The following is a 14326-nucleotide window of genomic DNA, read 5'->3' on the forward strand; positions in this document are numbered from 1 at the left end:
TTGTCAGTCCCTATCTTCTTCTTCCACACACCCATACTCCTCTACTCTCACCATGCTTGAAACCGCAATGTCTGAACTTGCAGTTGCCAAAAGCCGCCAGCCTCCCTTGCGCCTGGAACACAGGCCAGCCGACTTCGAGGACGACCGTCAAGATCCCCACGAGGTAATTGGCAAATACACCTGATGGGGTGCACTTGAGGTGCTGAAGGGCTACTTTGAAGACGACGGCACCATATCTCGATCAGAAGCTTATGACCAGCTTTATCAGATGTTGCCTGAGCCCCCGCAAACAGAAGACGAGGAGGAATCGCTCGATCTTGACGAGTTAAACGTGCTGCTTACAAGCATAATACAACAAACCCCCTACTGGCACGCGGGACAGATGAAACTTGTGCTGCTTGTCAGATTACTGGAAAAAGCCGACAGATGCAGCAGGCTATATACCTTCAGAACGCATAGGAAATACGGGGGCCTCTGGGAGTTCGTTTCGTGGCTGTGCGAGATCGGTGACTGTACGTTTGTTCCCAACAATATCCATGACACCAGTTAACCTTTCTCTTAGACTATGAAGAGGTCCATGATAATGTGCCAGAGCACTTTAACATAGTTGCCTTTCAAGCCCGCCTTGCCTCCGCCGGGGTGCTTACGGAGCACAGCCATCGTAAAGTTGGCGTTATGCGCCAGGCCCTTGAGAACCCAAGGCTGAACGATGTGGAAATCCGCAGAGCAGCAATCTGGATTCTGATCGATGGGAAGTCCATCTATGAGGAAATGGTCCTCTATCCGGAAATCCCTGCCTCTGGCTGGGACGCACACTTATTCCATCCGGGAAGGTTGTACACTGGTCCAAGGTTCGGGCTGGAGCGCTGGGAGTTCTGGCAGAAGCGGTTCTATGAGATGGCTGATCAGCAAATAAAGAAGGAATCCGTGTGGGAGAACCGTTCAGGGGAGCAAAGGGCGCCTTTCGAGCCATCCTTGGAATCGCGTGAGATGGCAAGAAGGGCTGCGGACTTGATGGCGGCGCTGACGCGCTTGGTCAAGTGGTAGGTATGTTGCTATTTCTGTTTTATCCCCTCTGTTCGCCTGTTCTGCCTTTTTCGACTGGGTGTTCTTTCGTTATTGCCCAATCCTGCCCCGTTGAGATGCTTGATATTTTTGTTACGGCCGTTCCACTCCTTGTTTCCCCTTTGACATGGTCTGTGTTTGAATTTTGTCTTTGGTTTATTTCTGGCTTTGGTACCATACATGCTGTTTCCTTCTTTCGGTTCCATCTCTGAACTCCCTTTTCTCGTAAAATACTGCTTTTGAGCATGCACCATCCCCTGCGAGCATCCCTTGCAACCTACACTGGAGGCGAGTTCTGTCGTGCCAGCAAGAGCAACGTCCACCTGCTTGCGAACCCAACGGTGCCAGGCTTACTCGATATGGCCACATGGCAGTCTCTCATGTATAATCAACACCTATGTGTACTGCCACTCCTTCTTTCCCCTCGAGCCCTATCTCACCCCAACTCAGCCACATGGCCCAGTCCCCGATCTTCCTCTCAAATCACACCTACCCCGTTTTGCGGTCTCTCTGTAGCTGCACTGGATACATCTACAATCTGCAGTTCTCAGAATGTCTCTTCCTATTGCATTGAAAGTTAAACGCCCTTAAACCAAACTCCTGTATATGCTGTCTTATATACAAGTCAAGTAAACATATATCTTCGTTCCACATACCCCGTAAATCATAAACCGGCTGCTATGCCGCCAGGCAGCCGAACTAGCTGCATTCCTCGCTGTCCCCGCCCTCGCCCTCAGCCTGCGACGCCAGAGCCTTGTGATCCACCGTGCTCCCCGTCGTCATCCGCCTGGGCTTCCAGAACCCAAGCATATCCTGGCTGAAGTCGCCGTCTTTGACGAACCACAGCGCACACGTTGCGGTTGTGAAGTATGTCACCACGAACAAGACGAGGAATCGCGCCATGAAAGGCCAGTGCGAGGCGCTGAGGCCGGTGTTTGGGACGCAGGAGCGGATGCCGAAGGAGTTCTGAGGGAGTTAGCAGATTACTGTACCATAGGTGTGCAGTCCTTACAGCTACAGCGCCAATAGGCAAAGAGAACCCAGTCGCTACGATGAAGACTAGGATGTACCGGTTGCGTTGCGTTCCGAGTTCGGCGAGGCTGTTGCGGCGTAAGAGAGGGCGGACTAGGGTTGTATTCGACAGCTGGTGGTTGAGTTAGAGAGATGCAGTACACGAAGGTTAGAGAGAGAGCTTACGCTATGCCGCAGCGTCTTCACTTCCTGGATGCTCGGTCGCTCGTGCGCACTTTCACCCGCGAGTCGCATTCCTTGCAGCACCGTGCTAAGCGCCGCTGACGAGCCGTGCGCAGCACCCTCTTCCAGCTCCTCCCCGTACGCGATCGGCCGTGCAAGACAATCGAAATACTTATTTTTGCTACCTACCTCCTCTCGAAACGGATCAAGAAGCACCGGGCCTGAACCCCGCTTCGACGGCGTAAACGCTGCATCTCCACCGTCTCCCAGCCCAAACCCGCGCGACAGCTGGAACGACTCCTCGGAGCGATACCCCGTCGACGTCGCCGCCGACCCGTCGCTGAACCGGCGAATGCGCGTGATGTCTTGTTGTCGGGAGTACTGCCAGCTCTCCGGCGTTAATGGGCCGTCGGACTCGGGCTCCTCGTCGTCGTCCTCCTCGTAATCCCCCTCCCACTCATCCTCGCTGAGGAAATACACCTGCCGCGACGGCGCTGGCTTGTGGATATATTTCTCTGTCAACACGTCCAGGTATTTATTCTGGTCGGCCAGCTGTGTCCGGATGTCGTTGAGGGCGGCGATGATATCGCGGATCTGCCCAGCCACCGCATTTTCGGCGGTGGAGTGTCCTGCTGCTGTTGCTGCTGCTGCTGCCGCCATTGTCGCCTTCCGTTTCGTTCCTATAATTCCCTGCCCTCGAGAAGATAATCGGCCAGCGACATCTAGGTCCTAGATGAGTCAAGCACGACACGATTGGGTTCTGGTTGTGTCGGGTCGGGTCGGGTACCAAAGGAAGAAGAAGAGCAGACAAAGAAATGGGTGAATGGGAGAGCGCACCTGCTACACCGCATTTTCGATCACCGGGGTTAACCCCTCATGAACTAGGGAAAAAGAAACACTACTAACTAGGCTGCTCTGGGGCTTAGTATCGGGCTAGTTGGAGACGAACTGCGTTGGGGTCTCCACTGTGCTCGCTAGTGTTGGATGCACGGGCTAGTTATCCACGGCATGTCTATGCGTACTGTCAGGTACAGGTCATCTTTAAGGAGAACAGCATTTGCTTGCATCTATTCATCTCTAGCAATCACCAAGATCCTGAAAACACCAACCACGTCCCGTTCCCTGTACTGCCAAACCAATGTGACCACGTCCACTGCTCACCCCACGACCAATCCCACGACGACCAATCCCACGAGCCAGACGTATAGTCCTTGAATATCCATCCCATCCAGTACGAAAAGCCAAAGCCGAACCCTCTTAGCCACTGTCTGAACCATGCAGCCCGTATCCATCCATCGCCGCGCACTGGAAATATGCAAAGAAGCCGCCTCGAGGGATATACCCGTACCAGGATTGGAACCGTGCTGCAAAGCCGCCTGTGAAAGTTAGATCTGGATTCAGTATAGGGCATGAATTTAGACACTCGCCTGCAAGCGGCCCAAAGGGGCCAAACCCGAGGAGGAAGAGGATGAAGGTTAGGATGTGGTTGATGAAATATTCCTAGATCAAGGCAGAGATCAGAGCTGGTACGTCCATGGTTAATGATACGCAGAGATGCTTGGGTTGAGGAGATGAAGGTGCTTATGATTTTAAGCGAGGAGGATGAAGAGGAGCGATAGTGGCATTGGGGTATGTATACCGCTGTAAGAAGACAAACATGCAGTGAGGTCGATGAGATGAAAAAGTCAGAAGAGAACGTCTGCTACCCCAAGAGGATCTTTTCACTGTCCTTCAGCCACTCTACTCCCGTCTCCTTCAGCCAGACTACATGGCCTTTCTTCCTTTGCAGCGACCCGTCCGCCTGCTTCTTGCCAGACACCAGCACCGTCTGCGTGGACCCGGGCATTGGTTGGACAAGCAAGAAATCATTCCCAACTACATCCGTGGTCGTCCATGCGTTTTGACGCTCTGCAGCAGCATACTCCATCCAGTGGTCGTCGCTCATTTCAGACCGCTGCCGGACATTCTCAATCTTCATCTCTGCAATGCGAAACCACGCTGTCACATCTGCAAAGTGAAAATACTTCCCTCTCACAGACACTTTTCCCCCTTCCCACACCAACGGCTGCTGTATCTCCCCTGCCCCTGAAACACGCAACGGATGCTGCGGTCCCATCCCAGTCAGATCCGGCATCCAGGACCTATCAGCCTCAGAAGACGGCGACGACCCAGCCAACAGATCTGCACCAACAATCCCCGCCTCGACACAGTCCTGAATGACCTCCTGCAACGACCGTCCGCGGTTAACAGGCACCCTATCACCCCCCTCAACCGACGACAGCAGCGCATAAACCCTATCCTCCTCATTAACCGTGTCCCTCCCCCTCGACGCCTCCCAAGCCTGCACGAGCGTCAACCGCGGCGGCTCAAACTCGCTCGGCCAGCTAAGCAGCATCCACCGCTCCGTCGATCCCACCACCGTCTGCCGATGCCGCAGAGAACCCTCCCAAACCACCGTATTCGGATTCGCAACCGCCGCATTCCCAATCGCCTTACTCCCCACACACATCACCCGCGGCCGCGCAACAGCCTCATACTTCCGCATCCCAAGCAACGCATCCATAACCGTCCCATCGAGCATCTGCCCGGCCGTACAAAGAACACACTGCCTCGCCACCCACGCCTCCTGGAACGTCCACACCCTCTTTAGCCAGCCACACGCCAGTATCTCCTTCAACACCGCAGTAGAGGTATTAAGTGCTGCATCAACACAGATCATCTGATCCGCCGAGACAACATCAAACCCCACACTACCCGTCACATCAGGCAGTAAAACCAACACCTGCGCCGCACTCTTATAGTAGTCTCGCATCCGCTTGATCTCCGCGTTCTTCTCCGCTTTGTTCCCCTGGTCGATACAGAACTGATCAATCCAGATATAACTATACCCGAGCTTCGCGGCGCGAGACCGAGACCACGAGAGCAGTTCCTCTTTGCCAAACTGGCTCCACGTGTACGAGATCACGGCGTAGTGTTGCTTTTCCTCTAGCGTGCCGGTGACATGCACTTCGCCGGTGGGGACGTGTACTAGGCGGAGTGGATTGACGGCGTTGGGATCTGGTTCTACGGACCGGGCGAAGGTCACTATCGAGGTGTGCATTTCCGGTGCAGGCTCTGTGCCATGCAGTGAACCCGGACTGGTGGCTTCTAGCTTGCCTCGCCGCTTCGACTCCCGCAGGTTCTTGTGGTTCCGCCAGAGATCCTGGAGACCCCCCCAGTTTGCGGGTTTTGCGTGCTGGCGCGCGGGGACGGCTTCGGTTGTTTCGTCCGTCCACCAGAGGAGCGTGTCGGGGAGGAGAATGCTTTTGTGGTTGGTGTCTGCTGCGTGGCAGGTATTGGAGATGAGGATCGTCTCGTCTGTCGCAAGAGAGAGGAGCATATCGGTCACAATCGCTGGGGGTGGTGGTATGTTATCGCCGACCCAGAGGTGTTCGTTTGCCGTGTAGCTCACGAGACACGGCAATAGATCAGCAGGTTTCGTATCGATAGATAGATTCTTGAGGTCTTTGCTGAGCTCGCTCTCGCTCTCGCTGCCTCCAGCTTTTGGTTCGAATGCGGGTTCGTTTTCTGATCTGATCTGTGACTGTGGACGCACAAGGCCGCCGGCGGTACAGAACGGGGCAGCGCAGGTTCTCCCTTCGTGGTCATCCTCCATCAAACTGAGTTTTAGTGATCCAGATCCTGGGGATTCCGGCGGTGGCCCACCCTCTCCCGCTGGAGTCTCGCAGACTGCAACAACCAGCTCAGCGAGCTGCTCCTGCTGCGCCGGGACGAGGATCCGATCGCCCTGTATGGCCATGCTGGTTACCCACTCTTCTCCTTTATCAGACGTTAGAGTGATAGACAGTGTGCTGTTTCCGCTCTCATCTTGATGACTGGAGCGGAATACAACTTCGCTGATGGTCGTGTATGTAGCGCCTCGCGGTGTATGTTTTAGGACTTTCAAAGGAGACGGCGAGTGGCATTTCTGGATAGATTCTTTGTCCGATAGGACCAGGGTAAACTGCGTAGATGGTGATGTGGCACTGTCCCCTTCTGTACTGGGACCGGAACCAGAATGAATATTCCAGCCTGCAACCTTTGCTCTGGGAGGGGCTTTGGCAGGGGTGTTTTTGCCTTGGAGGGCTGATTTGAGTCTTTGCATGTTGGTCTTGGTGGGTTGTTCATTCGGTACTTGGAGTGTGAGACTCCAAGGAGTAGAAATGATGCGCTTCAGCTTCAGCTGGAGATCAAGACGCTAGCCACGTGTCGCTCTAGTTCTCTCTCAACATCTGCAGCCTGCAGGGGCTCAGCCGCACCAACACCTGCATGACCCTGTTGCTACCTACTTGCTCCGTGCGTGATGAGAACCGACAAGTACATATTCTGCGGATTCCAACTATACTATACTATTTGCCTAAGCCTAAATCAAGATATCCACTCTCATAAAGCACAACCCGACTTTTGACAACCCCGAAAGAAATATCCTGGACCAAGGATCTACCCCCCATGTACCATTGAAACAATTCTTTCCTAACCACGTAGCAACCGCCGTCGACCTCTTGACAGCCAGCCCCATTCACCACCCCAGCTCCATACCCGCCCATCGCCGCACTCTGCGGGTAGGACCTCAGAAAATGCTGCTGGCGGGGACATTCCCGTGCCAGGACTGCACGTTCGATGCAGCGGTGCCTGTGCAACTGTCAGTATTCACCTCCGGAGAATTGAAGAAGGGGAAAGGAGTCGTGGGAACGTGAAGGGAAAGTAGGAATATCAATAGCGCACCTGCGATCGGCCCAAGGGATCCAAACCCCGCGGCATGGAGGAGGGGCTGTGCGAGCTATCAGTATTGATTGGGTCACGTAGGGTATGCGAGCACCAACCAGTGATATATTGACGTCGCGAGCTCGGGATCTTGCAATCTGGTATTATGTATACGAGTCGGTGGTTGCTCGAATGCCTGTATCTTGTGGTTCTGATACCTGGCATACTGCTATAGGCATTACCGCAGGTCCGCGATGGTTTCGATCTTGACCTTGTCATGATGCAGCGAGGTTTGAAGATTGTATACAGTGCTTTGGCTCATAAAGGCCTACGGGGTCTGCTCATAGAATATTCAATCAAGGTAAATTCATTGTAAATTCGAGATGAACCTAATTACAACCTCAAGCATTCATGCCTCAGCAGCCAACGCCTCTCTTCTAGACTTCGACGCCGGGTCATAGTAGGGGATTTCACCCAGCGACACTACCCGATTTCCTTGACGCTTTCCATCATAGTCACTGTCGTTTGTTAGCAAACATTAATACCCATGGAATGAGAGCACCTACTTTGTCGCAGTATGGAAAACAGAGCGGCTAGGTCCATCTGTTAGCTCATTGCTTACACCGATGGATTGGAAATAACTCACTTATCCCAAATCGCAAGATCATTCGTCCCCCACTTGAACCGCACCTGCAGGTCATGGTTCTCAGAGATGAGCTGGCGGACTGTTGCACTCTCATTAGCAACTATTACCTCGGGAGGAGGTGAAGAGGACAAGGCATACAGTATTTCTTCAGAATCTCGCTCTCCCGCTTCGTGACACCCTCAATCCACCCGTTGTCGACCTGGCCGGCGGCGCCGAAGAGACTCTTCCACCCGGTGACGGGGTTCGTGCGAACGAGGGGGCTATATGCTATCAGTTTTAAGTAAAAGACGGGACCGTGGAGTGCATACTGGCTAGCCTTAAAGTCGTACCCGGTGTTCTCGGGGGCGCCGCGATCTCCCTCGATTAGCTCGATTCCGTGCTCTTTGGCGATGTTGTTGAATGAGGGCTACACTGTTAGCATTCATGCAGTGAGTGAGGTGTGGATTGTATATACCTGGTGGTGAACAGCAGTTAAGGTATCAGCCAGCGCTTGGATAGGCGGCGACAGTCTGTCGTAGACTTCATATCCTGAAGCCCAGAGCGTGTCGCCGCCGGTTTGGTCCTCGGGGGAGTGGGTGATTTTTAGGATTGCGTAGTCCGAGGGGACGCGTTCGAAGGTGATGCTGTTTTGTTAGTTGGCTCTTTTCTCGGGGATGAGTACGTACTCGGCATGCCATCCCTCGCTGGCGAGGTGGCGGGAGTTGTTGACAAATCGGTCGCCGTAGTATTTCCGATTTGTCTCTGAGGAGATGACGGAGATTTCATCGTCGAGTTTGCCGTGCTCGTTGACTGTGAGCTTTCGGCCGGCGTTGTTGACGGCGTGACGGTGTAGCTGGATGCAGAGTTAGTAGGGCTCCGTGGGCTGATTAGGATGCAGTCACCTTGGATGTCTCGGGCTTTCCGGTAAGCTCACCCAGCTTCTGGCCGAGGATCTTCTGGTCGTCAGAGTTCAGGGTCTGGTTGCGGAAGAAGACGACGCCGCGGCGGGAGACTATAGTGTTGGTCAGTCGCAAGTAACTCATATTGTTAAAGATATAACCCACCAGTAATAGCGAGGTCGCGGATCTTTTGCTCGTCGTTTAGAATATCGGCGAGTTGGACATCAGGAAACTCGCGGCCGATGACAGGTGTGACATCAAAGCTCTTGTACTCATCTAGCGAGCCGGAGTAGTTGAGGGGCTCCTTGATGTAGTTCGATGAAGAGGCCGAAGCACCCTTGGTAGCGTCGAGCTTTGCCTCCACGTTGGGAGCGGGGGTAGGGGTAGCGACTTCGATAGAGGGGGCCATTCTGTAGGTTGCTGTTGCAGAGTCTTGTCCTAAAGATATCTGGCTGTCCCTCGACACCTTCTACCCTTTTATAACTCCTCTTCCAAAGCCACATATTGCACCATACAATCCTGAATCACACGCCCCTCACGTATTCTCCTACTCATTGGTATATCCGAATCTGCTATCTGATACTCGAACAATAGGATCGAAGGGAAGTATACAACCCCTCACTGACGACATATTGCAACATAATGCTCAATGCTGCACGAAGGGGGGAGAAATCAAGTGACAGAGTAAAGCTCACATCATAGGTTGTGATAAGGAGGGCTCTATGTAAGCCACCAATGTGGTGAGAGCTGGACGTTCTTCGTCCGAGAAATCGGCGATAACAAGGACAGACAGGGTTGTTGCTAAGGCCGATCGCAGGAGTATGTCTGGGGTCATCGTATAGGATGATAGCGTGATATCTGTCGTGCATAGACTGGATGCGGAGAGCCACTGTCTCCGAGGGTATTACTATCAATATATAGTTCAGACACGACAGTATTGCTGGGCTCTGTTCGACTGCTTTGGAAGGAGACCATATGCTGCATAAGTGTATTCATTTCCCATCTCAAATGTCTCCAATGCGGCGTATAGTATGCTGCCGTATAAATCCAACCTTTGGCGAGCATTGAAGTGCCGATTGGCTGCCTCACAGTATAACAAGGCTGTCCAGCTGAAGGCAATGTATAAGTTTGGCTATTACCCCGGTTCCTAGAGACACTTATCCTTGACCCGTAGATCTTATTACAGTGGCACTATCTCTATCCACACCCTACTGTCCTTTGCTAAGGAGTTGAGTTCTTCAAATACCCGACCTACCTACCAAGGGTATCTAGTCAAGACTCACCGACTAGGAGTAATTCAATCCCATGATGTATGTTTATGTATAAGTACAAGCATAGCTCTTCGTACAGCCTCGCACCAACACTTCCTACGCAACAAGGCCGTCCAAAGGCCCGAGTGAGTAGTCAAGAACAGCTACCATGTCTTCTAAATGACGGCGCAGTTTACACCGTGATAGAGAAGATTTATGTTTACCGTTTGCTCCCAATAGGGCAGGTGTGAGTGATCAGTGCTACAGATTAATGTCGATATTTGAAAAGATAACCCACTCTGCTGATCTATATCAACCTACAGTTTTGCCTGCGCCTTCAACCCCTGCCAATACTTGTCCTTCAACTGCAAAATCGCAAACCCCAGCTCTCCCCAATTGTCCCCAAAGACCGGCAATGCATACCCCTTGGTCCCCCTCGCCGGCGGCCCCGCAAACTCCCTTAGGTACTCAAAGTACTCCTTGAAATCCGGCTTGATCTCATGGAACAAGGCAGTGGGCCCCTTATACTTCAACCGCTCCACCTCCCACTGATCCTGCTCCTGCGGCGACGGCAGCGGCTTCGCATTATTGCCAGCAAAGTACCTAGCCACCGCAACAGCCTGGTACTCATAAACCCGGAAACTCAACGCCCCCCGGACCTGTCCCACAAAAGCCAGCGACGGATCCCCAACCTTGAAGATATGCTGATACAGCCCAGCCACCCGGTTACTCGGCGTCACCAGATCGGGCTCGAAAAAGGGATACGACAGCTTATACCCCGTTGCAAAGATGACCTTGTCCACCCCGTCAACCCTGCTCCCATCACTAAACACCACATCCACCCCAGCACCACCACTCTCGACCCTCGCAATCGTCGGCTTCTGCACCACCCCAGGCAAACTAAACACATTCCCCAGCACCTCATTCGCACCCCGCTGCGACAAATACAGCTCCCCCTTCACAATCGCATGCAAATCCACAATCAAATCCGCACTCGAGATATTCCCCCCAACAACAACAACCCTCTTATCAACATAATCATCCGCATGTCGGAAGCTCTTCGAATGCTCAAACACCCCCGGCCACTCCCGAAACGCCTCCGCCAGCCCCATCACCTCCGGAATCAACGGCACGCTATAATGCCCCGACGCCACAACCACCGCATCAAACTCCTCAGCCCACCAATACTCCGCTTCCCTCTCACGATGGAAATGCCCTCGTTGCCGCACCGTGACTTTCCACTTCGATCCCTTCGCGGTGGCCACCTTCTCAACACGCTCAACGGTCGTGCTAAACGATATCAAATCCCGATACGGGGCCGCCAGATCCTCAAGATACCCGCTGACAACACGGAACGGGCGACTCGGGTTCGCCCGCCCTAGCTGCCGGACGGAAACCGCAGAGTTGATTTCGGGGAACGCCGTGTGTGTGAAACTCATTGTGTGTGCGCCGACGTTGCTGTCGAGCAGCTCGTGGATCCCGGTTCTTGCCGTCGTGTCTTCCGGAATAGGGTCCGTGAATGTCGGTAGCGATGTAGGGATTGCTGGGCGGGTGACGGCTGGTGACCCCGGGGTAGGGAAGACATCGGGGGTTGCGTCGTAGTGCCAGAGGCCGCCGGGGCGATCGCGGCGTTCGAAGACGCGGATGCGGCTGAAGGTGGATTCGTCGGAGAGGGCTTTTAGTGCGGAGATGCCCGAGGGGCCGGTGCCGATTATGGCGATGGAGGAGTATCGGGGGGCCATGGTTGAGATTCGGGGGTGAGTGGTGGGAGGTGGGTGGGCAGGGAATGGATAGCTGCTGGCAGCTCACTTGGGGATTATTTATTTGCTTGGAGAGACCGTTGGAGGCGGCGTGGTGTGGTTGTGATTGCGATTGCGCAATGGGACTCCACGGTGTCGAAAGGCATTGCTGTTGGAGGATCTTCCACCAGGTGTTGAGATGCTGCGCTCTGGCGTGATTGTTGCAGGTTGTGAGGGTATTTCTATGGACTGGGAAGCTACTCCAACTTAACAAAGTATAGCCTCATTTAAGGGTTGTTGACGTGATTGCCGAGCAATGAGAAGGGGCTTTTTACTGTTCCACCGGGTAGCACTTGTTGCGCTTGATGAAATTCCTTTGTAATATTTGTCCGGGTCTTTTGGTGTGTCTATTGGGTCTATCAATTTTGGATATCTACCTCATCCCGTCGGAGCTTCGATATTGCGATGTTGTACGTATAATCAAACCAGGTTTCCAGTATATTTCAGTCTCACCATGCCCAATCAAGATGCGAATTGGAAATCAATACTGTCATGTTGTCAGTTGGAGTCCATGGTGTTATAGCAGGGTGGAGCTCACCGTTTGTTGGTCAAGATAGGGTTGTCCCGCAAGTACTGCTCTCTCTGCTCACTTGTCAAAGCCTCCCATTTCGCCGCATTTCGCCTACTCCCCTTAGTATAGATTCACAATTGCTCGACTACCACATACCTATTACGCCAATCATAGTATCCCTTCGCCGCAACAAACAGGAACGCGCTAGTGACAGCAAGCCCGATAAGCACCTTGTTGCCATCCTTGTAGTAGGGTGCGTCCTCGGTTCGGTAGACCTGGGTTGTCAGTGGGCGTACGAGCTAAAGGCAAGATTGCTGGTTACATACATTTGCACCAGCAATACTGCTAATCTGGCACGACATGTTGTATAGTGCCGAGGCGACTGTCCGGGTTCGAACGGATCCGGCGTTTCGCGAGGTCAATGCGACCACGACGGGGTGGATGTTGGGTCCGCCGACGAGTAGTGTGAGAATTGCCCAGCGAGGCCATGGCATGCTTTTCTCGGGGAGAGTTTGCAGGGCGATGAGGAGGACTAGGTTCCATATTTCTACTCCCGCTCCAAAGAGCAGGCGCTGGTTTGTACGCTCAGCTGCCCAGGTGGTGCCTATCATAGTGATAATAGCGATGGCTGCTGATGGAATGACGAGGAGGTTTGTCTGGAAGGTGGTGAACCCCTGCGAGCGGAGCTGCAATGTCAGATAGTTCTGGGCGGGCGTTGTAGGGATCATCCAGATGAGACCGAGGAGGTAGATCGGCCACATGTGGTAGTCCTTGAACGATTCCCAGAGGAGCTTCGGGGTGACGGCTTGCCGGTTGTGCATGCTCCCTTTACTAGGGTCGTCGCGGATGATTCTGTTGACCATGATCTTCTCTTCGTGCTCACTAAACCAGCCGTCTTTCCCGCGGAATCCGCCTTTTGTTTGTACTGGGGAGGCGGGCATCCAGAAGACGGCGATGATGCCGATCACTCCGGTGATTAAACCTTCGTAGGCGAAGAGGTACCGCCAGGAGCCACCGCCGTTGGAGTCTTTGATGTGGAGGAATCCGAAGGCGAGGAAGGCGCCGATGATGCCGGTCATTGTGTAGGAAATCCAGAAGCACGTCAGTCGTTTTGGGAGCTCACTCGATTTGTAGAAGAATGACAGGAAGAGGATGGTATCCGGGATGAAGCCGCCTTCTAGTAGTCCAAGCATTGCACGGAGTCCGAAGTAGGCGGATTTGGTTTTCAGGAATGCTTGACATGCGGCCACGATACTCCACGATATCATCTGGATTGGAATCCAGCGGTCGGGGCCAAGGCGTTTCGATATCAGTTGCGAGGGCAGCTCCGCGAAGAGGAAGCAGACGAGGAAGATGGTCTGGCCAGTGTTGTAGTCGTTGGTCGTCATGTTCAGGTCTTCTAGCAATGTACTGGACAGAGCTTGGCCGATATTTCCTCGATCAAGCTGCAAGGCAAAGAACGTGACGCAGGCAAAGGTACAGACACGGGCGTCGATCTAAAGATGAGTACGTGCCTTGAAACAGAGAATGGATGCACACCTTTCGCACGATCTTGCGCTCCTCCTTCTCGCTCCATTCGAAATAGGGATCCCACCGATGCAGGCCTTCGTAGGTGTCGATCGGCCGGTAGAAGCGAGGGTCCTCGTTTGACTTGAAGGTACTTTCGCCCTTGCAAGGGTGGGTTTGTTCCTTGTCGGAATCATTGATGCTCTGTCCACGAGAATCGGCTTCTAGCTCAGCGGCAAAAACCGGAGCGATCTTTGAGTCTTCGACAGCCATGTGTGATAGGAGTGGTTGCTTGGGGAAGCATCTTACAGATGTCGAAGGCTTCTATATATCTTTGCAGTGGTAAAAGTTGATGTCGTGCGTAGGCAGGTGTATGAGACGATGTCCGTTCGCCTATTGATTGTTAGACGACTGACCTCCGCGGAAATGCAGGATATATATGTCCATCTATACCGCTTTCTATGTGTCATAACAAGCCTTATTTCACGTATAAGCTTCCGGTAGGACCCTCATTGGCTGGCGTACTCGTGGCCAGCCCTGGGGTAATGCTGGCGACATCTGGGGCAAAGATGGTGGGGGATGGTGCAAGATTGCTAAGCCCGATCAATCGGCGTTAAGATTTGGTCAGCTTTCAATTGGAGATGAGATGATGGTCGAAATAGCAGGTAGATACAAAATACCGCCCGGAGTGTCCCAAGCCAGTTGATCACGTGGTAGCAGACAGATGCAGTCTA

The 14326-nt window shown here is 53.3% G+C and overlaps 6 protein-coding genes across 6 annotated transcripts; 1 reads left to right on the plus strand and 5 right to left on the minus strand.

The window, feature by feature from the left end:
• Nucleotides 1-52: 52 nt before the first annotated feature.
• Nucleotides 53-1047, plus strand: BJY04DRAFT_225063 (DUF3632 domain-containing protein; the record flags this gene model as incomplete). Its single annotated transcript, XM_073718127.1, has 3 exons — nt 53-163; nt 209-512; nt 563-1047. The coding sequence occupies 3 exons, from the start codon at nt 53-55 to the stop codon at nt 1045-1047; spliced, it is 900 nt and encodes a 299-aa protein (XP_073564211.1).
• Nucleotides 1048-1619: 572 nt separating this feature from the next.
• Nucleotides 1620-3288, minus strand: BJY04DRAFT_203968 (uncharacterized protein). The gene is made up of 3 exons (XM_073713423.1): nt 2263-3288; nt 2078-2209; nt 1620-2031 (listed from the first exon to the last, which is right to left on the minus strand). Exons 1-3 carry the CDS (start codon nt 2917-2919, stop codon nt 1765-1767), a joined length of 1056 nt encoding a protein of 351 aa, XP_073564212.1. The 5' UTR covers nt 2920-3288; the 3' UTR covers nt 1620-1764.
• Nucleotides 3289-3825: 537 nt separating this feature from the next.
• BJY04DRAFT_226095 (HET domain protein) lies at nt 3826-6429 on the minus strand. The gene has a single exon (XM_073718337.1). It carries the CDS (start codon nt 6401-6403, stop codon nt 3962-3964), a length of 2442 nt encoding a protein of 813 aa, XP_073564213.1. The 5' UTR covers nt 6404-6429; the 3' UTR covers nt 3826-3961.
• A 982-nt stretch (nt 6430-7411) lies between these two features.
• Nucleotides 7412-8935, minus strand: BJY04DRAFT_225066 (TauD/TfdA dioxygenase family protein; the record flags this gene model as incomplete). Its single annotated transcript, XM_073718128.1, has 9 exons — nt 7412-7520; nt 7569-7595; nt 7649-7727; nt 7787-7908; nt 7957-8054; nt 8103-8271; nt 8314-8480; nt 8530-8639; nt 8692-8935. 9 exons carry the CDS (start codon nt 8933-8935, stop codon nt 7412-7414), a joined length of 1125 nt encoding a protein of 374 aa, XP_073564214.1.
• A 1158-nt stretch (nt 8936-10093) lies between these two features.
• On the minus strand, nt 10094-11545 carry BJY04DRAFT_226099 (uncharacterized protein; the record flags this gene model as incomplete). The annotated part of the gene is made up of 1 exon (XM_073718338.1): nt 10094-11545. The coding sequence occupies exon 1, from the start codon at nt 11516-11518 to the stop codon at nt 10094-10096; it is 1425 nt and encodes a 474-aa protein (XP_073564215.1). The 5' UTR covers nt 11519-11545.
• Nucleotides 11546-11875: 330 nt separating this feature from the next.
• On the minus strand, nt 11876-13978 carry BJY04DRAFT_226103 (major facilitator superfamily domain-containing protein). Its single transcript, XM_073718339.1, has 5 exons — nt 13626-13978; nt 12413-13582; nt 12243-12361; nt 12114-12197; nt 11876-12062 (listed from the first exon to the last, which is right to left on the minus strand). The coding sequence occupies exons 1-5, from the start codon at nt 13863-13865 to the stop codon at nt 12038-12040; spliced, it is 1638 nt and encodes a 545-aa protein (XP_073564216.1). The 5' UTR covers nt 13866-13978; the 3' UTR covers nt 11876-12037.
• Between the last annotated feature and the right edge of the window lie 348 nt (nt 13979-14326).

Source organism: Aspergillus karnatakaensis, assembly GCF_047715665.1.
Source record: "Aspergillus karnatakaensis strain CBS 102800 unplaced genomic scaffold BJY04scaffold_112, whole genome shotgun sequence".
In the NCBI taxonomy this organism is placed as follows: domain Eukaryota; kingdom Fungi; phylum Ascomycota; class Eurotiomycetes; order Eurotiales; family Aspergillaceae; genus Aspergillus; species Aspergillus karnatakaensis.